The sequence below is a fragment of the Barbus barbus genome (assembly GCF_936440315.1).
Source record: "Barbus barbus genome assembly, chromosome: 49".
NCBI lineage: Eukaryota > Metazoa > Chordata > Actinopteri > Cypriniformes > Cyprinidae > Barbus > Barbus barbus.
The window spans coordinates 12649062-12672860 of NC_136727.1; the positions used below are offsets into that span (position 1 = coordinate 12649062).

Sequence of the window (23799 nt, forward strand, 5' to 3'; positions counted from 1 at the left end):
TACTAAAATATTATCAATATTCAAATTAGATTTGAATTTAAAAGGCATAATTTCTGTTAGGGCTCAAAACTGGAACCAAGCCGTTCACACAGAGCGCAATTATCACATTTTCTATAGGGACATCTATCACCGTTGCACTCGCGTCTCGCACAAGAGAGCCGCATGTTTAGAAAGCCATGTAAAATTATGTAGCCATGTTAAGTTCAACTTTTAAAAAACATGTCTCAAGACTTTATGGCGGTTTTTCTGCATCCCACTGCATCTCATGTTTTTAAATGAAAAATGTAGGCTACACTTTGTGATTGGTTTTCGGTGCTTAGTATTAAACTATACATACTTACACGATGCTTGTTGTTTCTAATTGTTTAAGCAACGTAATTAATTATATATATAGTTTAGAAACATTATGCACATTTTTCAAAGGTTGTCTTGTTTTTTTATTGCTTTGAAGAAACGTGCAGGTAATATTTTGCTTGATGCGCCCTCTTGTGGCCTCTGGAGAGAAGCCAAAAGCTTTTTTCCCCTAACAGAAATGATGCCTTTTAAATTCGAATATCGATAATATTTTAGTACAAAACTCTAATTTAGTTTTACAGCCAATTTAACAGCCCTAAACAACAACATCTCCACATTGATGTTCTCTTTTTCCACAATATTTAGAATGAGCAGCGCCGCATCCAGTGGGTTCAACTGGATAGTATGGAATCAATTTAATGCCATATATATTTGCAAGAGAATTGAAGCATCGCAAAAGAAAATTAAGGTTTGCAAATGAAAATGAAAGTATTGGGGGGGGGGGGGGGGGGGGGGCGTGTACAACAGGCCTGTGCATGCTTCCCTGGAAGTGACGTCATCGGCCTGAGACGCAGATCACAACTGATCCAGTCACTGAGCAGAGGCATGCGGGTGGATCGTTTCCTTTTATTCACTAGCTTTAAAACATGCATTTTTCATTTTATTAACTTTATTAACAAATGTATGTGTATTAGCAGTGTTTGCTCAAGTTAAAGAAGTTGTTAATATGAACATCTGCTGTTAAATTCTCTCAATGTGCACACTTTTATAGCATTAACATGTGTATTGTTTCATTTGGTTAGCCTACCTAAATGTGTATTAATAGTGCTTGTATAAAATCTCTTAACCTGTGGGAGGACGCCAGCGCACAGCGCTGTTTACATTAAAACTAGCAGTAACTCTGAACTAATGCAAAAAAAGCAATTAACTTCATAAACTATACATAATTAAAAAGGTCTAAGACTCAAGCATCATAATCGATCTCAACTTCGTTTTTCATTTACAAAACTCCTGGCATAAATTAAGAAATGACTGTCACTGGAAGATTTAAAAAACGAAGCTTGAGTCTTTTTGGTTTAGTTTTGCTTCATTTATATTTTGCAATTCTTTATTTTTGTTTACAAAAAGCATATTTAAATTTTCTCAATACTTTCATTTTCGTTTGAAAAACTATTTTCTTTCACAATGCTTCAATTCTCTTGCAAATATATATGGCATTAAATTGACAAAAAAAAAGCATTCAAATGCAAAGACACCTACATCGTCATCGCATCTTGTGTGCCACATATAAGGCTGCCTGACACACATCTAAATTCGAATGCAGCGTTTTTGCATTCGAATGTGGATTTTATTTTAAATTCTACGAATATTCAAAATTATTATTTTTTTTTAACAGTCCTAGTTCCTAGAACTACTGTCGGAAGTTCCCACTTTTTGGTATGTTCGCACCGCAGGAACTAGGAATGTATTTCGTTCTCGGAGATCCATTTGGGGGAACTAATTTAGCTCCTACTTCAGAGTAAGGTCTAAAACAGTTCTATAGGAACTATCAGTGAAGCAGTGTACGCTGATTGACCTCAGAAATACGAAACACCGGCTACCCCGCATATTTAAAAAGCAGTGTAAAAATATTTACTCCACGAACATGGAAAACATCGATAACAGCATTTACCTGTTGTCTGCAGCATTTTGTTCTTTTCTCAGTCTCGATGATAACACTACAAGGAGATTTAGTCAGATTTTCACACTCTTTCAATTGCATAAATTGTGCGTTTACATTCCTTCTCCGTTATCATGAAACCCACGACACGGCACAACACACATACAAAAAAAACAACTCCGAACACAGCGTCCTCCATTCACTGGTTGTTGGTTTGTAAATGCTGTCGGTGCGAATGCAACCAGGAAAACGGCCCGAGGGAGAAATTGGTTCTCTAGGAACAACCCTGCTGGCTAGTTCCTAAAACTACACGGTGAGAAAGCGCCTAATATAATATAATACTAAACTGGAGAATTTTTTTTTAAAACAAATACAGGCATAATAAGAACCACAAAGTTGTTTGTAAATAAGCAAATATACTATATATAGTAATAAAATATATAAAAGGACCACCAAATTTTAATTAAATAAATAAACAAACGGGTAAGTAAAGAAAATATAACTTTAAGTCACTAGAGTACCAAGTGAGCCCAGCTACGCCAATGTTGTCCCCTTAAAAAAACAGGTGCATGATGCCTCTGGGTGGACAGGAGGTACAGAATGGTAATAGAGCAGCAGAAAAGACAGTGCAGAGGCAGACAGAGAATAAGACACAATGGAATCAGACAGGTAAGGGCTAGGTTAGTTTCTTGCGGATGTGAATATGTTCCGGCACATCTAGCCTAAGGCACGTCCCTCTGGAGGAGAGCGTGTTTTGTGCAGACTTACCATGATATAATGACGTTGCATTTCTGACTTCTCACTGGCCAGCTTGTCACATTCGAGCTTCAGACTGGAGAGAGAAAAGAAAGACTGGTCAACGAAAAAAAATGTAGACACTAGAAATGCATTATGCAACAAAGGCCAAAGAGTTCAGAATGCTTCAGACATTTTTTTAAGATTTTGGGTTTCTTCACATTCTATTCAGTAAATAGGGAGAGGAATTTAATGTTAATAAACTGTTTATTTTAGGAAAACCATACAAAAATTTATTTGATTGTTTCAGATCTATAGGCTCTGAAAACAGCAAATAAGGGACACTGATTTTTAGCCAATCGAGTAATTAGCCAATCAAAAAAACCATCTGGCCATCTATCATTTTGCATGTTTTGTTTTTTTTGTGATGATTTCGGGCGGCACAGTTTGAAGAAAGTAAAGTGGTGGACCTTAGCAAGATGGCAGAAAACGCTTACGGAACATTTAATCTGTCGATTAATTTTGTAATAAATCAACAGGGGTGTAAAAAGCACTCAAAAAATACACTTGAGTAAAATATTCGTTCCAAGTAAAAGTACAACTTGAAATTGTATTCGAGTATTAAAAAGTAAAAGTACTGTACTAAATCAGCCACATTTAAGAACTGATCAATTGTAACAAAATAACATGCATATATATATATATATACACATACACACACACACACACACATATATTATTATATTTAAGAGAAAGTGTCAGGACTGGATTTTCATACGACGCCGACTGGAATCGAACCAGAATTTCCCATATGAGCACCACAGCTAATCATGCCTTCAGCATGAGTGCAAACCACTAGCCTTTCAAGCCACATTATCTCTTTTTTCCCCAAAGAAAAAAAACTACTTGATTATGCTTTTTCAGTATGTTGGAAAATCCAAAAAGGAAAAGAGCGTCGGATGGGAAAACGTCCAGTGAAAACAATCCAAGACAAAGTATCTGATCTATATTAAAAAAATTAATTAAAAAAAATGCCACGATATACTAGAGGTTTTTGTTTTGTCGCCATATGACAAGCATTCTGTCTCTTCATACCTCTCCAGTCTGCTGCTTCCACTTATCCCAAAAAAAACGGACTGTTATGACTGTGTAACATATATTGGGGGTTGCCATGGTGACCATCCTTCCCTGCTGCCAGGCTACCTGTGATTGGCCATGCCAGCCACTGATTGGCCGAGGCCTCCTGAAGGTTCCAAAGATGCTCTCATAAAAAAAAAAAAAAAAAGACGCCAAAAAAAAAAAAAAATGATGACACATTGATGGAGTTTTATTGCCGCTTCTTTCCGCCTCCAAATCGCTCCTGCTGTCATCCTTATTTCGATTTATGTATTCCCTGATCTATTTATGCATTTGTAGAAGGGAGCGACACCTCGGCGAGGCTCTGGGGACCGCCTGCAGTACATTTCCTTTAAAAGGCTGCACGCAGCACCAAAAAAAGCCCTTGCCTTTTGAATCTCAATTGAAGTCAATGGTGGCGAATCCATGCTCTGAATACACACACAGAAAAACGTAGGGCCTATTCTGTGAACCAGGGTTAAATGAGGGTTTGCTCGTTGTCATGGAAATAGGGAGCGAAAGACATGTTGCATTAAAGACGGGACAGTAGCAGCATCTTTGTTTCTTTAAAAGAGTCTTCCGTCTCCGTCTACAGGAGTCAAGGCATCAGACGGATCAGATCACAGTAGCTGCTCCGTGTTAACTGGCAAGGGAATGAGGCACTAGGGGAAGCTTGTTAGAAAAGAAAAACCTGCTAATAGTGAGTTTAGTCACACTGGTTTGTAGAGGACCTCCTTAAAGAAACGGTTCGAAAATAAATGTGGTTCTGAACTCATACGGCTGTCTTTCTTCTGTGGAACACAAAATTAAAATGTTTGATAATGTGCTGGTTGCTCTTTTATAGTGTAGTCTGATTCAAGAGCACATGACTCTTCTTTTAATGGATCGCACAAGAAGACTCACGAGTCTGAATCAATCTGATGATTCAGATTAACAATTTGACTTACTAAATCACGAGTCATTATTTTCAGATGTGTAACTTTCTGGTTGCTCTTTTCTACTATAGTCACATGAGTTTTATTGAATCACACAAAAAGACTCGTGAGTTATGGGTTAGAATTAATCTGGTGATTCCTTCACAGAATGAACTCACTGAATCGGAGAAGTAACTCAATTCTCATCTAACTCACTCACTGAATCACCTTTTGTGTTCCACAGAGCACTGTTATTGTTGTTAAGCAAAACTTTAAACATTTCGGTAAATTAAATAAATATTAGATGAAAAACTTACAATTTCAGTTTTTAAAAGCAAATCTTATATATTTTTTTACATTTAAGTCAAAATTCTAAAAATACTTCAACTAAAACTTGAATTAAAATAAATTTAAGCCAAACAGAAAAAAAAATCTGACAAAAGCACATAAAAATTAATAAACCAAACTACAATTAAAACAAAAGCTGAAAATATAAAAACAAAAGCTAATGTAATATATTAATAAATACCATAACAGTATATAAACAATACTAAAATAACACTGCCAACGAAAAAAAACATCAAGTTTGAAACAATGAGGGTGAATAAATGATGACAGACTGTCATTTTAAGTGAACTATTGCTTTAAAGTACTGAAAATGTGTGTGTGTGTGTGTGTGTGTGTGTACCTGTGGTATTGTGCTTGAAGGAACTGGAACTCATCCTTGATGCGGTCGCACGAATCTGACGTAGTGAACTTCAGCTGCTGCGATGAAGCCTGGAACGAAAGCAATTTACGGCGGTCAATCGCATTATTCAGAAAACGTGTCTCGCAGCATCAGCTGGGCATTCGGGGGATGGACCAGCGCTGCCGTTTCACTGCCAAGACCAGAAAAATCAGTCCAAAACAGATGCGGCTTTCTAAACACAGGGAATTTTGTAATCAAGAGTGAATTTAAGTGTACTGAATAAAAAGCAGCAAATGAAATCTCGAAGGCTTACTGCGACATTCAAAACTCATAATTTAGAAGGCGTCTGTCATGTCTGGAGCACGACACCACCCAAGGTTTTTGAATTACATGTATTCTGCTTGCAGGTGAGCTTATTTCCCTAGTGTGGGGGCCACACCTGTAGGGAAAATTCAGATGTTATTAGAACTGTTTTGCGCTTTTCAGGGTGGATTTTTCCTAGAGTTGGTGATATGTTGGCAGTTTTCCCAATAAGCAACTGCCATACTCAAATTTTGATGAATGCAGGCCTTCCAGCTTTCAATGTAATTCTAGTAATGCTGGGGAAAAAAAGGAAACCCAGGAAGATCTCTGCTATTGCCAATGTTTCTGATTCTGTCTACTGAAAATTAACACTAAAAATGTACATTTTGGTCATTTTGACAGTAGAATTAACTTGCGTTTTCTGGGTCTCCATTTAAAAAAAATGTCAAGTTTTGGTATAGACCACATTAAAGAGCATAATCTTATAAGAAAACATTTTTAGCAATTTTTTTTTTTTTTAAGTATAGCTTTTTTTTGTATAAATTAGACAATATTATACTTTGTATTAATATTTTGAATTAAGTTTAATATTTTAATTTTCCATTTTAGTTTTATTTAAAGTTTTAGCAATTTCTGTTGAGTACTTTGTCAGTTTTATTTATTTATTTTTTAATATGTCTATATAGTTTTTTATTCATTTTCATTTCAGTTTTACTTTTATTTACTGGCAACTTGCTGAAAAAAAGTTTGTTAACATTTATTTTATATAAATCAAAATTTTTTTCCATAGTTTGTATAATCATGCTGTTTTGTTAATAATAATAATAATATATTAGGTTTTCGTGTTTGACCCTATATAGTCCCATCAATAAAGAGAAGCAAAGACAACAAGAGACGTACAAAACAGACACAAATTCGGACACTTGTCATCCATCAGTATGCAGGACTTAGTTGTTTTTTTTATTGGGTGCTCTGATCTCTTCTGAACAATCGAGCAGTTGATTCATCATGTTATTTTCCAAATTGCCAACCTGTTCTTGACTCCTTTCGAGTGTTCGAGTTTTTCCGTTTCAAAAATCCTGAGCCACTCTGCGGGTGAGAGCTCGGCAGATGAAATTCTCGGTACGAGCTGACCAACCTTTAACACAAACTGTGTACTTAGCCCGAGCGCTCTGTTGCATATGAAAGAGAGGCTTGTGTCAACAGCGAGCACTTAGTGCCCAAACAGTCAATCTTTTTCAGACGCCGCTAACAGTAGCCCTCACATCTCTGTGTGGCTATGGGAGATACGGTTTCCTTAGGGACTGCTGGAGAACAGGGCCGATTGGGAATGTTTCTGAATCGACGGCTCTTGGTGGAGCGTCTGGCGACGGGGTGTTACGTACACACAATACTTGCTTTCAATTGCGGCCATGTTGACCTGCTTGCTACACTGCAACATCATCTGGACTGTTTAAGAAGGCACTGAACACTGTTAGCTGTTTGCTAAACAAAGAGAGCACTTTAAAACTGTTATTAATACATTAATACAAGTGTGCTGAATTACCAATTTACACATGTACTTATGGGTCCTAAAGAAGTTAATAGTGAGCAGAATTGACCATTCACAAAGAGCTTGATTGACAGGCGATCTGACTAATAATAACGCTGAATCCGTCATCTTGTCTGAGAAACAAATCAGACAGGAGAGTAGATTAACTTCGGTGGAATTAAACTTGAAAGATAGTGAAAAGACGATCAGTTTGCATGCCGCTTGAACCGAGGAAATAAAGCAATCTGTTTTTGTTTTCTTTTAAGAAATTCAATCAATAAATTGCGTTTTGTGGCTCTTTAATGTGTCGTGACAGATCGTTGTATTTCCTCAGTTCAAGCGGCATGTGAACCAATCATCTTTTTATATTTACTTAAAGCACAAAATAAACACGAATGAACAATGCGTATTTTATTTCAAGATGTCAATACACAATTTTTGAAGTTCAAGTCCACCAAAGTTAATCTACTCTCCTGTCTGATTTGTTTGTCGGGCAAGATGGCGGACTTGGTATTATGATTGGTCAGATCACCCGTCAATCAAGCTCTTTACGAACTGTCAATTACACTAGTAAATGAACAAAATGTCTTAAGTTTGAACATTAGCATTCAAATAAAATTACGAATTTGGGGGGGGGGGGGTGAGCTAAAGAATCACAGCTTATTATACCATTGCTGTCAGATTTTATTGCCAATTTGAAATACGTTATTGAAACATAACATTTCACACAGGAGATTTCAGTCTGTTTCCCATTCAAATAGATATGAGCTGTACTAGTATAACTAAAAATAGCTTCTCGGAAATATTGCAAAAATAGCAGCTGACTGAACTGTCTTTCTTTAAAAGTGACTCATTGCTCTTCTCTACCAACTGAGCGAAAGGTTCGCTTTATTGGATTCAAACCTGCAACCTTTTGGTTACCAGGCCAAATATTTAATCACCGAGCTACACCAGCCTTAATAAAGTGACTGAAACCTTCAAGGTTGCGAAGCTTAGTCTAATGATTTTAAGCTTTAGAGCAAATCCCATATTCACTTAAAAAAAAGAAAACCCAGGCGCACTCATGCAGCACAATAACCAAAATATGGGACAATCCCTAATTTGACTCTGCTTCTGTGCGCTCCTCCTTTGAGATGCAATTAAACCATTAAAAGGCTTTATACGCTGGTGGGCAAATTGTGAGTCTTCTGTGGCTAAATGGGATTCATCATTCCCGTAATTTACAGTTGTGCCTCCCACCCCAGCGTTTAACAGAAAAAGAAATGTTCTAGAAAATTCTTTTGACTCTAATGTTGGCAGTTTTTTCCCCCATCCCAAGGGATTACATACAAAAGCCCAGATGTAGTTATCTGAAGAGGAGAAGAGTGTCTTTACACTTGAATTACAGTGAATGTGGTTCGGTCAAATGCCAGCAAACCAAGAGGCACTAGGATCACTATAGCAAATCCTCAGCCCCAGTTTTCCTGTATCTGATGCTATGTTTGGAACAACATACTATTACTCTATTTCTGCAGTATACTATGCACACTATCCAAACAGAATACCCAATGGACTATTATGGATTAGCTTAAATGTGCAGTACACAACAGTGCATGCTGTGCAAAATACTGTATCCAACAATGCAATGGACTCAGCTTGAACCTCTATTTCTTATTAATTATTTGATTCAACAGGGTTCCAGACTGAAGTCCTATATATGGTGTTACTAACCATACAGTCATGTAAATATGGATTTTAATAAAAAACAACAACTATGCATTTACTTCTTGATAATACAAATGCCATACTTTTAATGCACTGAAAAAAATCCAAACTATAAAAAACAACCCCATAAAAACAATATAATATTTTTTCCATATCACCCACCCATAAGTCAGACTAACTGAAATAAGCCTGGCTTATTTGGTAAACTTGTTTTATGAAACAGGCCCCAGACCAAACAAACAATTACAAAACAAACTAGACCAAAACAAACAAAAATTACAAAAATAAAACCAAACCAAACCCAAACAAAAACTAAATTGTTTAAAATGTTAGGCTCTCAGGTTTATATAAGGTTTGACTCACTTAAGCATCATTTGGGATTCTGACAGTGGTTTGTAACAGATTTCTGTGCTGAATTTTGTTAAAATTGGATCCAGAGAAAATGGCGCCAAGTGACCAAAAATGTATGGCAACAAAACATTTTGTTGCACTGACATGACTTAATGTAAAAACTTGATGATTTAACAAGAACATGCATTAACAAACCTTTACTTTAAACCTGAATCCACATTAGACTTAAAGTATTGTGTTTCTTCACAGTGGCAGAAGCATCATGAGGGCTGGTGAACCGGAAGCCACCCTGCAAAATAATAGTGGTGGCTAATCACGTTTGGGAAAGGAAGTTGATTTTGATGATTATCTTTTCGCCCAGCCTCGGTTATTGCAAACCCTCACCCCCTTTCACTTCGAAAGAAATGGTGTTATCCCACTTCCCGTTCCAATCCGTCCACATCGGGTCGTTTGAAAGGGGATTATTCACCTTTTATCACTTCAGGCGCCGCACACTCCCAAACACAAGCTTCCTCTCGCTGGAAAGGCTGACGGTGGCAGTCAAATTACAGACAAATAGCTGTCACACGGCATAAAGGATACACAACACAGCGGGTAGGGGGAAGTGAAAGCAAGGGGGTTCGAGAGAGCATGCGATGGGAATGCCAGTCAAGAAGAGAGCGTACAACACAGCAGCTCACGATTGAAAATTAAAAGCAGGCAGGTCAAGGTGATTGCGAGATTACAGGCAGAACAGTAGTGATCGTGATTGATGCCGTGTTGGTAAAGAGCTCGGCACGGGTCAGAGACTCCGGAAGACAGCCGATTACTCCCGACCCTGTAACAAATGGCACAGCCATGGGAGGCGATCGACTGCCCGCAAATAATGACCCCTTGGAAAGCACCCCGCAGACTTATGGACTTCACGTTTCACAGTTCAACTAAAATAAGGCCAGACTGGTTGATTAACATTCAGCTGTGGGCCAGTGTTATTTGTTTACTATTACAGTATTTAGAATTTTTATATTTTAGCTTTATTTTTATATCAGGTTTAATAATTTAATTCAACTTTTATTTTCAAATTCAAGTTTTTAATTTCTGCTTTATTACAATTAATAAAAAGGATTTAAAAAAATTATAATTTTAGTTAAGAATAGCAACACTGATGCGAGTTAAATACAACTTATGATTCATCGAGAGCATCTGTGCACTGTCTGACAAATACCACAGACTCAACCCTCAGCCTTTAAAAAGAAACTTAAACTTCTTTTCATCTGAATCAGACATGACAAAAACATTCAGCGAGGGAGTCAGATTCACTCAAATAACTGAGACACGATTCAACTGGACCTCACTGATCATGTTGTTCATTGATGCGTGCGATAAACTAAACGCCAAAGAAAGTATTACATTTTTTTTTATCATTTACATTTTTGTCAAATCATTTCAGACTTTGAGACACGATTTGAGGTTCAATAAAAAGAACCGACTGGAATTGGAGAATTGGACGTCAGTGATCATGCCGTTCATTGTTGTATGTGACAAACTTAACGCCACAAAGAAACGTATTTAAATTATTTCTTTTTTTTGTGAGTGTATGTTTCCTGCACCAGTATTCAGCATCTTTGTTGTTTTGAGTTCATTTATTCATTTAGCTGACGCTTTTAACACAATCATTTTGCATACTGGTTTGGGAAAAACTAACAATTTAACAATTTTCTAAAAATAAAAAATTTAATAAAATTATAGTTTTACATCTTTTGGTGATTACTTAAAATATTTTAGAGAATTATTATTTATACATTTTAAATAAATAACATTTACAACCAATTTTGCTATCTGAAGTCCTGCTGCCACTGTAGGGCTGCACGATATCGCAGGAAATTAGATTTTTATACTGATCGTTATATTTATACTGATCGTTTTCGCAACAGCTGTCACGTCGCGCCCCCCCCCGCGCTGTCTACACTGGACGCGACAAAGTGACCATTGCAAATCCTTTGAACTCTGTGTCAGTATGTCATAAAAAGAACAAGGGATTTACTCGCGGGGATTTGCAGTGTTGTGCCGCATCCAGCATCACTGATTATAATGGGTTCGATTATATTTTGTCACACCGCACCGCTCTCGTCCAGTGTAGACACGGTGAGAGCCACGCAGATGCCCGTGAACACTGAATTCCATTCACTTCTGCGTCTATTTGTTCCTGAAATTACACATACGTGTGAAACTGTTAAAATGCATATCTCTGCAGTATCCTTGTAAACACAGTTGCTTATGACTTGGGTGAAGGTAAACGATTGATAAAGAAAATGGATAGTATAGGCTCACAGCAATTTAATGTTCCTAAGGCTTTCTGTGTCATGAATGTTAACCAAACAACAAAACATAGAAAAAAAAAATAATAAGCTTTCCATTGCTGTATGGTTTGTTAGGATAGGACAATATCCGGCCGAGATACAACTATTTGAAAATCTCTAATCTGAGGGTGCAAAAAAATCTAAATACTGAGAAAATCACCTTTAAAGTTGTCCAAATTAAGTTCTTAGCTATGCATATTACTTATCAAAAATTAGGGTTTGATACATTTATGGTAAGAAATGTACTAAATATCTTCATGGAACATGATCTTTACTTAATATCCTAATGATTTTTGGCATAAAAGAAAAATTGATCATTTTGACCCATGCAATGTATTTTTGGCTATTTCTACAAATAAAGCGACTTAAGACTGGTTTTGTGGTCCAGGGTCACATCGGTGATGCTAAAATAACACTGATCACTGCAAAAGGGCACAGTGAGCATGTGATAATTTTGCACTGAAGCCACTATGAGTGTATGAAGAGTGGCGATCATAGCCTTTGGTTGTGGAGGCGGAAGTGATTCAGAAAGGCTTCTTTAGCCTGGTGTGTTTGTCGACAGGCAGGTCTGAGCGAGGTGCTGCCACATTAAACAGTCCCCCACCAGGCTGCTTTGTTCCAGACCGCTGCTTTATTCTGGGGCGCAGCTTTCCCACAGCGCAAGTCCATCACTGCCAGAGAATACTGATGCAGCCCTTCTGTCTCAGCGCACAAACACACAGAAACATGTGTGCAACATACAAAGCCTCTAAGCCATGAGCAACTGGCAAAAAACCTGAGCTAGTAAAAATAATCCTGCGACGCAATTATCCCAGCACGCGTCCTTCACACCAAAGGCCAGGAGGAACACAAACAGTCAGACAAGCTAATTAAGCCATCCGCGCCTCGTCCTTTCACCACAGTACAGGCCGAGCCTATTCGGGGAAGACAGCGTATTATCAGCAGCTCTTTTGAAATGGCCTGAATTTATCATGTAATGTAAAAAAAAAAAACAGGGAAATAAAGGAATTGGTATAACCTATGTGCACTTTTTTCCTTGTCCTTTCCAAGACATATTTGTGATGCTAATGAGCAGTTATGCCATCAACAACCAAGACATCTGTTTGGGAGTGTGTGTGTTACCATCCCAACCTGCAGAAATGAACACTGAATTTGTTGATGCCTATTTATGAGCTATTTGGCACAATTTTATTAATCGAAGAAGATTATTAGTCATCATTGTTAAAGCAAGACACGATTACAATAGATTTATTTATATTGTATATACTTAAATGACATATACACACACACACATACACACACACACATACATATATATATATATATATATATATATATATATATATATTATCTTTTTATACATCATAAAAACAATTGTAGTATAAATATTTAGTATTAGCACTGCTTAAGACAAGCATTATGATTACTATAATTTTATTTATATTTCATATGCTTTAATCATTGGGCCTCATTCATGAAACATTCGTAAATATAGGAGTAAAACTGACCTTCCCGAAAAAAATTAAGTAAATAGGGCCCTCATGCACAATTAGCATAATCCCTGCCTATGAATTGCAGCTACGCAAATTGTGTTTCCAGTAACGCAGTGGAATATTCTGGTCTACTTTCTCAGGTTTGGCTCCAGTATAAATGCAAAAAACAAAACAAAACAAAAACTAATAGGCCATATGGCTAACAATAAATATTCAATAACGCGTGTCCACCAAAGCGTTTTTAGCCACCTGAAAAATGTCAGGTGCTCTTCTGAAAACGGCCAGCTGGCGGCGCTTGAAAATGCTTTGGTGGCACAACGTTTTTCCAGCTGAGACGCTTTGGTTGCTATGATGTGGAATCTCCACGGCAGTAAAGTATTACTAGTATCTCATTTTTGAAAAATATTACTGAATATAAAAATGCAGTAACCAGTAATATTGTCTGAACCTTTCCACAAAAAAAAAAAAAAAATAGCAAACGACCCTGTAAAATATTATGATGGCAGTGCATCAAAATTCAGCATTTTATGCACCATTTACACGTGGTAGGGAGCAGGTGTAAATGTCTTTCGTACCAACTAACATTTTGAAAATATGAACAATTTCATGAATTCCAAAGTTTACGTCAGAGCGGCTTTACGAACAATTTACACAAATTCGTTCTGCTCGTGTTTAATGAATGAGGCTACAGACACACACACACACACACACAATTTATTTAATAATTTGTTTGACATAAATTAAATAGTATAACAAATATACATTTGTAATAAAATTAGAAGTTAAACAATATATAAAATACTTAAGTATATAGATAAAATAGTGCTGTCAAATCGATTAATCGTGATTAATCGCATCCAAAAAAGTTTGTTTATATAATACAGGTGTGTACATTTAATTTCACACATACGTATATAATTAAGAAATATTTACCTGTATGTGTGCGCACATTTTTTTTTTTTTTTATATATGATATATATTATAAACATATTAGATACATTTCTTAAACATGTATGTGGGTGTATTTATATACACAGTACACATACGTAAAACAAACTTTTATTTTGGATGTGATTAATCAATTAATTGACAGCACTAGTATTAAATATATAATTTATTTTATAGTATCGATATAGTTTATAAGTTTATAGTAGGTTATAGAATAAGTATAAGTTACATATGTATGAACTTATATAGGAACTGAAAAAAAAAGCTATGATAAATCAGCAAATGCTACAAGGCAGATTCAAACTTTCACAACTATACAAGCTTGCTAAGTCCTTCTTAAATCCATTTTTTATCTTAGCATGACAAAAAAGGTAGTTTGCAATAAGTTTTTCGTCACGCATGCATGAGCGTGCAGGGGGATAAACGGCGAAGAGGGCCTTTTCTCATGCACGTATGCGTATGTGTGTGTGCAAGAAACAGAGTTTATTTCATGAGCAAGATGTGGGACAACAGGGATTATCCGCCACGTTGAGGGATTTGGGGAGGGAAAGACGGAGGTCTGTCCTGCTCACTCGAGCAGACTTAATAAATCTGCCCCAAACGCCCCACCCAAAACGTCAGGTCGAGGGTGACACACACACACACACACACACACACATTGGTGCGTGTACGTTTCTGTGCCAACTCTCGCTTCTTTTTCCAGCCATTACTGCAACAATGGCTTTCAGAAGTGACTCCTTGAAAAGCCACAATCAATGGCGCACTCCAATTCACAAATCCCCACCATTCTGACATCACTTGTCTGGATCTGGATTCAACGAACAAAATGGAGGACAAAACGCTATTAAACATCATCAGTTGCACAAAGAAGTCAGATATGGTTGCAGGTAATGTTCATACAACGTTAAATGAACATAACAGCTGGATGCATTTGGGGTTAAATCCATAATCCCTGCTTTAAACTTTGTGCGTCGGGTCTTCATACTCCAATTAAGGAGCGTAAGGGTTTGAAAATTTCACCAACATTGTTAGATGACCTTGAAAAAAAAATGGTCAGATGGGCTTGAAGGAATCAAAAGGCTGCATGTACGGCAACACCGAGGTGGACAATTCAAGTCATGAGGCGTCCAGGCTGGTCAGAGTAAACACTTTCTGTGTCAAGTCTGGTGAGAAGTCGTTGCTATGGAGTCACAGCACCGTGGCAAAAGAGTAGCGCCTACAACCGGGCTCACATTTTCACATGCTCCCTGTTGGCAATTCATTATCAGACAGAAAAGGAGCTGTTCAGTTCACTACCTCAGCTCACACACCTGAAAAATATGATTTATATATTGCTGGATGAGATTTTTATCCAACAATTGGCCTAACGCAAAGGGTTTCAGATGTTCACAAATAAAAATCTAGGTTAAAACGAGTGAAAAGTTCTTTAAAATGTACTCTTAATATTATTATTGCTTTCATATGATTTTGAAAAACTTTTATACCATTTTCAAGGATAATTTAAATGTCAGGTGGTTTAACTCAAGTAAAATGCAATGGCATTTTTAATTATATTTGTCAACGTCAAAAGTATTTTTTACAAATAAAAAAATTATTAATTCAAAATCCTTCAGTTTTTTTTGGGGGGGGGGGGGGGGGTGTCGCGCCACATGACATTTTACAAACTAAACTAACCCTGCCTTGTCATTAAAAGGTCAAATTATGTTAATTTTATGTAATAGTATGCCAAATTAGAGACTTATTTAAATAAATTGTGCAAAAATTTGAATATTTAAATTTTTTTGACTTCTTGCCCTATTAAAAAAAAAAAATCTGAAATAAAAACATGTTCATTTTATAACGGGTGTATTCAAGTCATGGCATGTAAGAATAGCATTTTAAAAAATTTTTTGAAAAAGATTTATAGGACAAAAAATGAGTGTCACGTCATTGACCCACATGTCTTATTGTGCACGATTAATCACTGCAAGTTAATTAGAATAGAACAATAATAATAATAATAATTGTTTTTCAACAAACTGCTCCACCTCCCAAACAACCTTCCTTTCTGTATGACATCACCAAGTCCACTTTACACGAGCCAATCAAACGCCACCCGGCCTACATTTCTGCTCACATAAAATCCAGTTTCATTCAAAAACAGGGCATTTTAGATGTAAAATGAGTTGTGGATGCCATATATGTTGATTTTATAAGGAGGCGATCAAATGTTACAAAATAATTCTGTAAAGCAAACCAAAGCATGTCTCTAATTCACTTCTATTTCCAGCCATACGCCTTTAATGAAGAGCGCCTAATCAAAATATCTGTCATATTAGCTCAAAAATCAGCAACAGCTTGCTAGAAACTTAACATGTGACAAGCTATTGCATTCAAACCAGTCTAGGAATACAACAAACCCACTTTTAATCACTTACAGCGTTATTTAGGCAGATTAGGAAGCTGATTATGTGTAACTCAATCCATAAATTAGTTCATAAGCAGTGATACACTCTCTGTACTTTGGCTAAAAGATCAAGGTAGTGTGCAACACACACCTCTGATTCGCTGCAGGGAAAACATCTTGCACAATGCAAATGCATGTCATTACAGATTTACACCTTGGATTTTTAGCAAAGTCTAGCTGTTCTTACAAAAAATAAATGAGCTTATGTTCTTCAAAAAGTCTGATTTTAGTGTTACCTGACATGAATTTTGGCACCCCATTGGCAAAATGATGAGAGTTCATTAGAACAGATTAATAGAACCTGAAAGATGTCAACATAAACACGAATTTGGCACTTAAACCTCCTAATGTCATGCCTTGTTGCAAACTACTGAGTAATAAACCTATGAATGGTTAGTAAAATAACGCAACGGAATTAGGAGGTTTTGGGACTGAAGTTGCATATATTAATACACAATTCGCCAACGGGTAAATGTCAGAGGCGCACAACATCTACATTGTTCCCATTTACAAACACTGCCAAATCACACATTAGTGGATTTTAAGGTAAAAACGTGTTGTTTTGTTCATATTAAAGGGTGATGTGATGAAATGAATGATAAATATTTCATCTTCGTGATAAGTTTGAACATACGCACGCTTGCACGGATGCCTCTCCTGCCTATGCTAAGCTCAAACCAGCTAACAACATCAACACAGCGCCAGCAAACCGCTCGATTTACACTCACCGAGTGCCTGGATTGTGGAAACATCATGTCAGTTTTGGTCTTCGGGGTCTTGCCTTCTCCTCCTCAAAGAACAGGGAAGCAGTTTGCTCTGCAGACGGTTATATTTGTGTGTGTTGTCTTTGTTCCGTCGCTAGCTGAGGCTCCTGTGCAGCTACAGGCAGCTCGCGCCGCTGCTATGGTAATAAAGCAGCCTGGTGTGTGCCGCACTGAGCGCGCTGTCTAACACGCATTCGGCACGGAGAAATAATGATCCGGGGTGATTTGCTGGAATCTGTCGGATCGATATGGTGTCTTTCCTGTCCCTTTTCCACGTTGGGAATGAGCGCAGATAAGGGCTGATGTCTCTTTCCTCCTTGGTTGCAGGAAATCGAGTGGCTGTACAACAGATTAAGTGGAGTTTGGGAGCTGATGGCTGCTGCCGTTTATTTTCTGTATGCATGCAATTTTTTATTATAATTGTATATACTTATATAAAATACAATTACACTAATAATTAGCAATAATAATAAACAACATCAAACCAGCACCAGCAAAAAAAATAATAATAATAATAAAAAAATATATATATATAAAAAAAAAATATATATATATGTATATGTGTATATATATATATGTGTGTGTATTAATTAGTTAATTTTGTACAATTTAAATGTAAATGTAAAATACAGTAAAATCATTATATACTGTATGTGTGTGATATATATATATATATATATATATATATATATATATATAAAACAGTTAGAAATACAATTATAAAACATTTTAATTATAGTGGGGAAAAAAATATTTGATCCTTTGCTGATTTTGTATGTTTGCCCACTGACAAAAAAATTATCAGTCTATAATTTTAATGGTGATGAGAGACAAAATAATACAGAAAAACACATTTCAAAAAAGTTATAAAATGATTTGCATTTTAATGAGTCAAATAAGTATTTGATTCCCTATCATTCAGCAAGATTTCTGGCTCCCAGGTGTCTTTTAAACAGGTAAGGAGCTGAGATTAGGAGCACTCTCTTAAAGGGAGTCTCAGCTTGTTACCGGTATAAAAGACAACCTGTCCACAGAAGCAATCATTAAAGAGCAATCAAGACTAAAGAGCTGTCCAAGGATGTCAGGGACAAGATTGTAGACCTGCACAAGGCTGGAATGTGCTACAAGACCATCGCCAAGCAGCTTGGTGAGAAGGTGACAACAGTTGGTGCGATTATTCGCAAATGGAAGAAACACAAAATAACTGTCAATCTCCTTCAGACTGGGGCTCCATGCAAGATCTCACCTCGTGGAGTTTCAATGATCATGAGAACGGTGAGGAATCAGCCCAGAACTACTCGGGGGTAGCTGGGACCATAGTCACCAAGAAAACAATTGGTAATTGAAATCCTGCAGCGCCCGCAAGGTCCCCCTGCTCAAGAAAGCACATGTACAGGCCCGTCTGAAGTTTGCCAATGATTCAGAGAACTGGGTGAAAGTGTTGCGGTCAGATGAGACCAAAATCCAGCTCTTTGGCATCAACTGTGTTTGGAGGAGGAGGAATGCTTCCTATGACCCCAAGAACACCATCCCCACCGTCAACTATGGAGATGGAAACATTATGCTTTGGGGGTGTTTTTCTGCTAATGGGACAGGACTACTGCACCGCATCAAAGGGACGATGGACGGGGCCATGTACCATCAGGGCCAGAGCATTGAAAATGGGTCGCGGATGGGTATTCCAGCGTGACAATGACCCAAAACACACGGCCAAGACAACAAAGGAGTGGGTCAAGAAGAAGCACGTTAAGGTCCTGGAGTGGCCTAGCCAGTCTCCAGACCTTAATCCCATAGAAAATCTGTGGAGGGAGCTGAAGGTTCGAGTTGCCAAACATCAGAAACCTTAATGACTTGGAGAGGATCAGCAAAGAGGAGTGAGACAAAATCCCTCCTGAGATGTGTGCAAACCTGGTGGCCAACTACAAGAAACGTCTGACCACTGTGATTGCCAAAAAGGGTTTTGCCACCAAGTACTAAGTCATGTTTTGCGAAGAGGTCAACTTTTTTGAGATGCATTTTCTTGTTGTTATTCTGTCTCTCACTGTTATAGAATGATTATAGACTAATTTCTTTGTCAGTGGGCAAACGTACAAAATAATTTAATAACAGCACCAGCAAACGGCTCGAATATATATTCATATATTTGTGTATATATATATATATATATATGTCTAATTATATAACCTATATATAAAATATTTATATATTAATTTTATTTTGAATATCTAATTTTATTTAATGTTTTAATGTACATAAATATTTTTAATATGCAACTATCAAAACAGCACCAACAAACAGCTCACATTTTTATATAATCTTTTAATCTATTTATTTATCCATCTATATATTCAAATATATATATTAAATAAATAAAAAAAAGTAAATAATAGCACCAGCATCGGCATCAATACAAACAACTGAAATCTGATTGGATTATTCTACTCTATTATAATGAACAAAGATTTTTTAAATATCTACTTCCCATTTCTGATGTTCAAATCAAACCTCAACATTAAAAATTGCATCCATAATAAATATGCTGAAATGAGATTCAATGACATCTATGTAGCTGAAGTTTACGTTATATTAATACGATCTCTGTGCTGCGCAAGAATCATTATTATTTAACTCTTTATGACGAGAGAGGGTTATCATTACGTCTACCAGGACTCTTAATGTAGAACATGTTTTACCAGGAGGACCATCTACCTTATAATAAAGGACACAAATAAAAGCTCAACACAGACACAAACATATAGGAACAAATTTTATTCCAATTTAAAATGGATATTTTTTCTTTAAAGGAGAAGGCTATGAAAGTCATTTTCATGTATGAATGAGGTTCAGGCAAAAGTGGTTGAAATGAATCATACAAAAAGAGAAATGTGTCTAAAATACTGTAAATGAACAATAATTAAGCCCCTTGTCAGCAGGGTTTCACGTTAATACGGTTTCTCCTTTACCCAACCCTCTCCACCGAAAACAAACACATGCAATTAAAATGTCATTTCTTTTAAAAACAGCAGTTTGTCATCTTTAATCTTAAATACAGAATAAAATTGTCCTTTTCCTGTTGCGCATTTACCATAATCACATACTTAATGTTTATTTGTTTTTAAAAACCGGACCATAAAATACACAAGTCCTTTTTAAATGATTTCCACAACATTGGCACTTGTAAAGAGTCTGGCTCTACAAATCAAAGGGATTGGCACACTCAATATAGTACATCATTTACATTTGGTATGCTTTAAAAAAAAAGAACCGAAAATAAAATGAAATAAAGAGCAACCAACCGAACAAGAAATACATTACAAAGTAATACAATACTTTGATTTTATACACCACTACACAAGTTTATTTGAGCCGTTTTATCAAAAAACAAATGTATTATATTAAAGTGTCCTACATACAAGTGTTCAGGTAATGCATCGACATTAGAAAAAAAAAAAAAAAAAAAGAAAGATAGCTTCATATTGTACGCATCCATCACGTCAGTGTGGACCTCAAGCAAAAGCGTAATTTCTATTCATTAGTGTCTGCATCTCTCAGAGTACCAGGAACAAGTTTGGAGGAACAGATACGTCACATGAGTGGAGTTCGTTCCATTACTGCAGAGTAGGTTCAGTGCATTAACCCAGGGAGGAATAAACATTTCAAACTACATCACAAATTGTTGAAAACGACCAAAAAAACCCTTAAACACCGGCTGAACAGGATATCAAAGCTACTTATACCAACTGCACAGCGTATTCTGATGTTTTGAGGACTTAATTGGTACGAAATGACTAACTGTAGTGTTTCTGTTGGATAAAGAAAGGGGTTTCTCAGATTAGGCCTAGCCCTTTAAAATGAAAGCCGTATGTACAAAAGCTTTAAACGTTCACGTGTTCAAAAATACCGTCATAAATTTGCAGCTCTACTACTTGTACAACAACGAAACAGTTTGAAATTGGCATATGACGACTGATAGTACCATCCCACCCAAGTAAAGTTTAAAATGAATGAAGTGTGAAGCCCCGCCCAGAAGCATGACGGTATGCAAATGTGGATGTTTGAAAAACTAGAAACAAAACAAAAAAAGCAGCTTAACTGGCCTGGCACGGGTGGATTGTTTAGGTAAACCAAGACAAAAAAAAAAAAAAGTTCGCAATTTGGCAAACAATTCGTAAAATGCACTAAAAGGTCCAAATGTATATGTAAAGAAGGCTTATAGGATCAATTAAATGCAACAAAACTGCGAATAAATTGTGTATACATCTTCAAAACTACGCTTCCAAAGTAATTAGGTCACAAAAAAAGGATCCTCCTACAATACATTAAATTACTTGTTAAAAAAAAATAAAAAAATTTGCGCCAATAAGTGACCATTGTGATTCAAATAACTCGTTACGTTAGATCTCGTGATTTTTTTCACAAATTCGACTTCTCTCAAGCTATGTTGCTTCAATAATACGAACTAAGCCGATAAGACTTTACGAGTGCTAATGTGAGATAAATTCATAGCCAGTCGGCTGGGATAAAAAAAATAAAATTAATTTTAAAAAAAGGTATACGATAAATGAGTAAACAGGACTCAAAAGCAATACCGTCACAGCCCCCGAAACCAACCATGGCAAACGTGTGACATCACCGCCACCAAATACTTCATTCCTAAACTTACAAAATCAAAACAGCCCATTCGAAGTCGTTTGATTTGCGGCAAGAAATAGCATACATTTTCCAAAGATCTCCAAAGGTGCTCCCTGGATGCACTGCAATCTGAACCTTTGGAAAACGGCAACTCCCGCGGCGTCACCCGCGCTGTCCCTGATTCAGATTCCCACTTCGGCGTACCTATTGCTCAATCGTCTTCATAGAGTCCTTTCATTCTCTGCCCACAATTAGCCCTTGTAATGAAAAGTATGAAAACGGAAAATGTATAATTACATCATAAAGACCCCCCAAAAAAGCCAGCTAGCTATGGAATCCAGAAAGCTAAATCAAGCGAGAACTAAGATATGGTACTACGAAACCGAGAGCGAACTCTCAAAAAACAACGCAAGCAGAGACCAGTTAAGAATTGAACCACTGATAAAAATCTCAATTTCCTATTTGCATAAAGCGATGTTGATAAAATGGAAATTCAACTTTCCATTTTCAAGCATTTCAAATATTCGGGAAAACTAAAAAAAAAAAAAAAAAAAAGAACAGAATGGCAACAATTGATTTACGAAATACCAAAAAGAAAAGATCACTTGCCAATGGATTTTTACAGCAGTAGAGACTCAAAAATTTCGTTGGAAAAATGAGTCCGACTAATTACATATCTGGTCCATAAATTACATAAATTAAAAAAAAAAACCTAAATTGATTTCACCCTATATAGCACTTTTGCGTTGAGTTCCGAGTGAGTCTACGGCCATTTAAATAACTGGATATTGAAATGTTATACTGAGTAAAACATGAATGAATCGGCTAGGAAAGGCGTTTATTTGATTCCTTCGGTCAAAGATTCAAAACTGATGTGACGAAGCATGTAAACAAATCACAACCTTTCAGTAAATATCTTTGAATACTAGCTGGATCCCTTTAATTATACTGATTAAACACCCAATACTGGCAAACATCAGACTGGAGGAAACAGTTCGCTGCCTGAATGATAAATTTAGTGGATACACAAGCGAACTGGGTGTTTTTAGAAACAATTTCGGGAACGCAATTCGAGCGTTTTTGAAAAAAACTGGTGGCTTTCATTACTCATTATTACGAAAAAAGTCACATGGTGTGCCGTCTCTTCTCCAGTAGTGATGGGAAATCTCAATACATTACTCCTAAAATAGTATTAAATCAAATCACCTCCACCTCTAGTGTTATAGCATGTGATTGCACAACTAACACCTGGTTAATTTCAGTGATGCAAGGTGAAGTCCTTCAAGAATGTCGCCTACTCTTCGTTACGGATGCTCCACCGAGTATTTCCGCTAATTTCGTACCTCAGTTTCATTCAGGTAGAGCCCACCTACAGCCCATCTACAGAGCAAACGAATGCTCTTTGTCATTAGGCACCGGTTTAACGGCCCAGCCTTTGTGTTTGAGGAAGATTGGACGATAAAGCTATCGGCTGGAGGGGTCGACACTCAGGAAGAGAGGAGAAAACAGGCAAAGAAAAGGACTATGTGAAGATCCAGTGCCTAATGGGGGTGAAGATGTGTCTGCACGGTACCCGTGCGTTTGTTTCTGAGTGTGAGGTGTGTAGTGCTTTCGGCCGTGTGTGGGCTGCAGGTGTCTCGCTCTCGTTCGATCTTTCTCTCACACTAGGTTGTACTCTTTGAGGTTGTGCTGCAGGATGGTGTCCTTGACCGCCGCGAAGACGAAGCGGATGTTCTCGGTGTCTGTGGCGCAGGTGAAGTGCGAGTAGATGATCTTGTCGCTGTCCGGGTTCAGGTCCACGAACATCTTCAGGATGAACTCGCGGCCCGCCTGTGCATCCCTCTGTGGACCTGTGAGTCGGTAAATGAGAGTTTGGAGACA

General features: G+C 37.0%; 2 protein-coding genes across 6 annotated transcripts in view; both read right to left on the reverse strand.

Moving 5' to 3' along the window:
* Positions 1 to 17691, reverse strand: part of LOC306867794 (TLE family member 5-like) — a 29909-nt gene extending 12218 nt beyond the window's left edge. For 2 of the 4 annotated variants that reach the window (XR_013784055.1, XR_013784056.1), the window contains exons 1-3: positions 17251 to 17624; positions 5408 to 5496; positions 2723 to 2786 (exon numbers count right to left, since the gene is read on the reverse strand). Coding sequence is in view for 2 of the 4 variants with exons in the window: in XM_079413677.1 (XP_079269803.1) it covers positions 2723 to 2786; positions 5408 to 5496; positions 17251 to 17277 (180 nt within the window). In the remaining 2 variants the exon portion in view is untranslated. Of the gene's footprint in view, positions 1 to 2722; positions 2787 to 5407; positions 5497 to 17250 lie in introns of all 4 variants that reach the window. The other 2 variants (XM_079413677.1, XM_079413678.1) reach the window with 2 other exon arrangements.
* Positions 17692 to 20040: 2349 nt separating this feature from the next.
* The window catches only part of LOC306867709 (guanine nucleotide-binding protein subunit alpha-11), a 28067-nt gene continuing 24308 nt past the window's right edge, over positions 20041 to 23799 (reverse strand). For both annotated transcript variants that reach the window (XM_079413543.1, XM_079413542.1), the window contains exon 7: positions 20041 to 23768. In XM_079413543.1, coding sequence (XP_079269669.1) covers positions 23578 to 23768 — 191 coding nt within the window. In that variant the 3' untranslated portion in view covers positions 20041 to 23577. The remainder of the gene's footprint in view (positions 23769 to 23799) is intronic.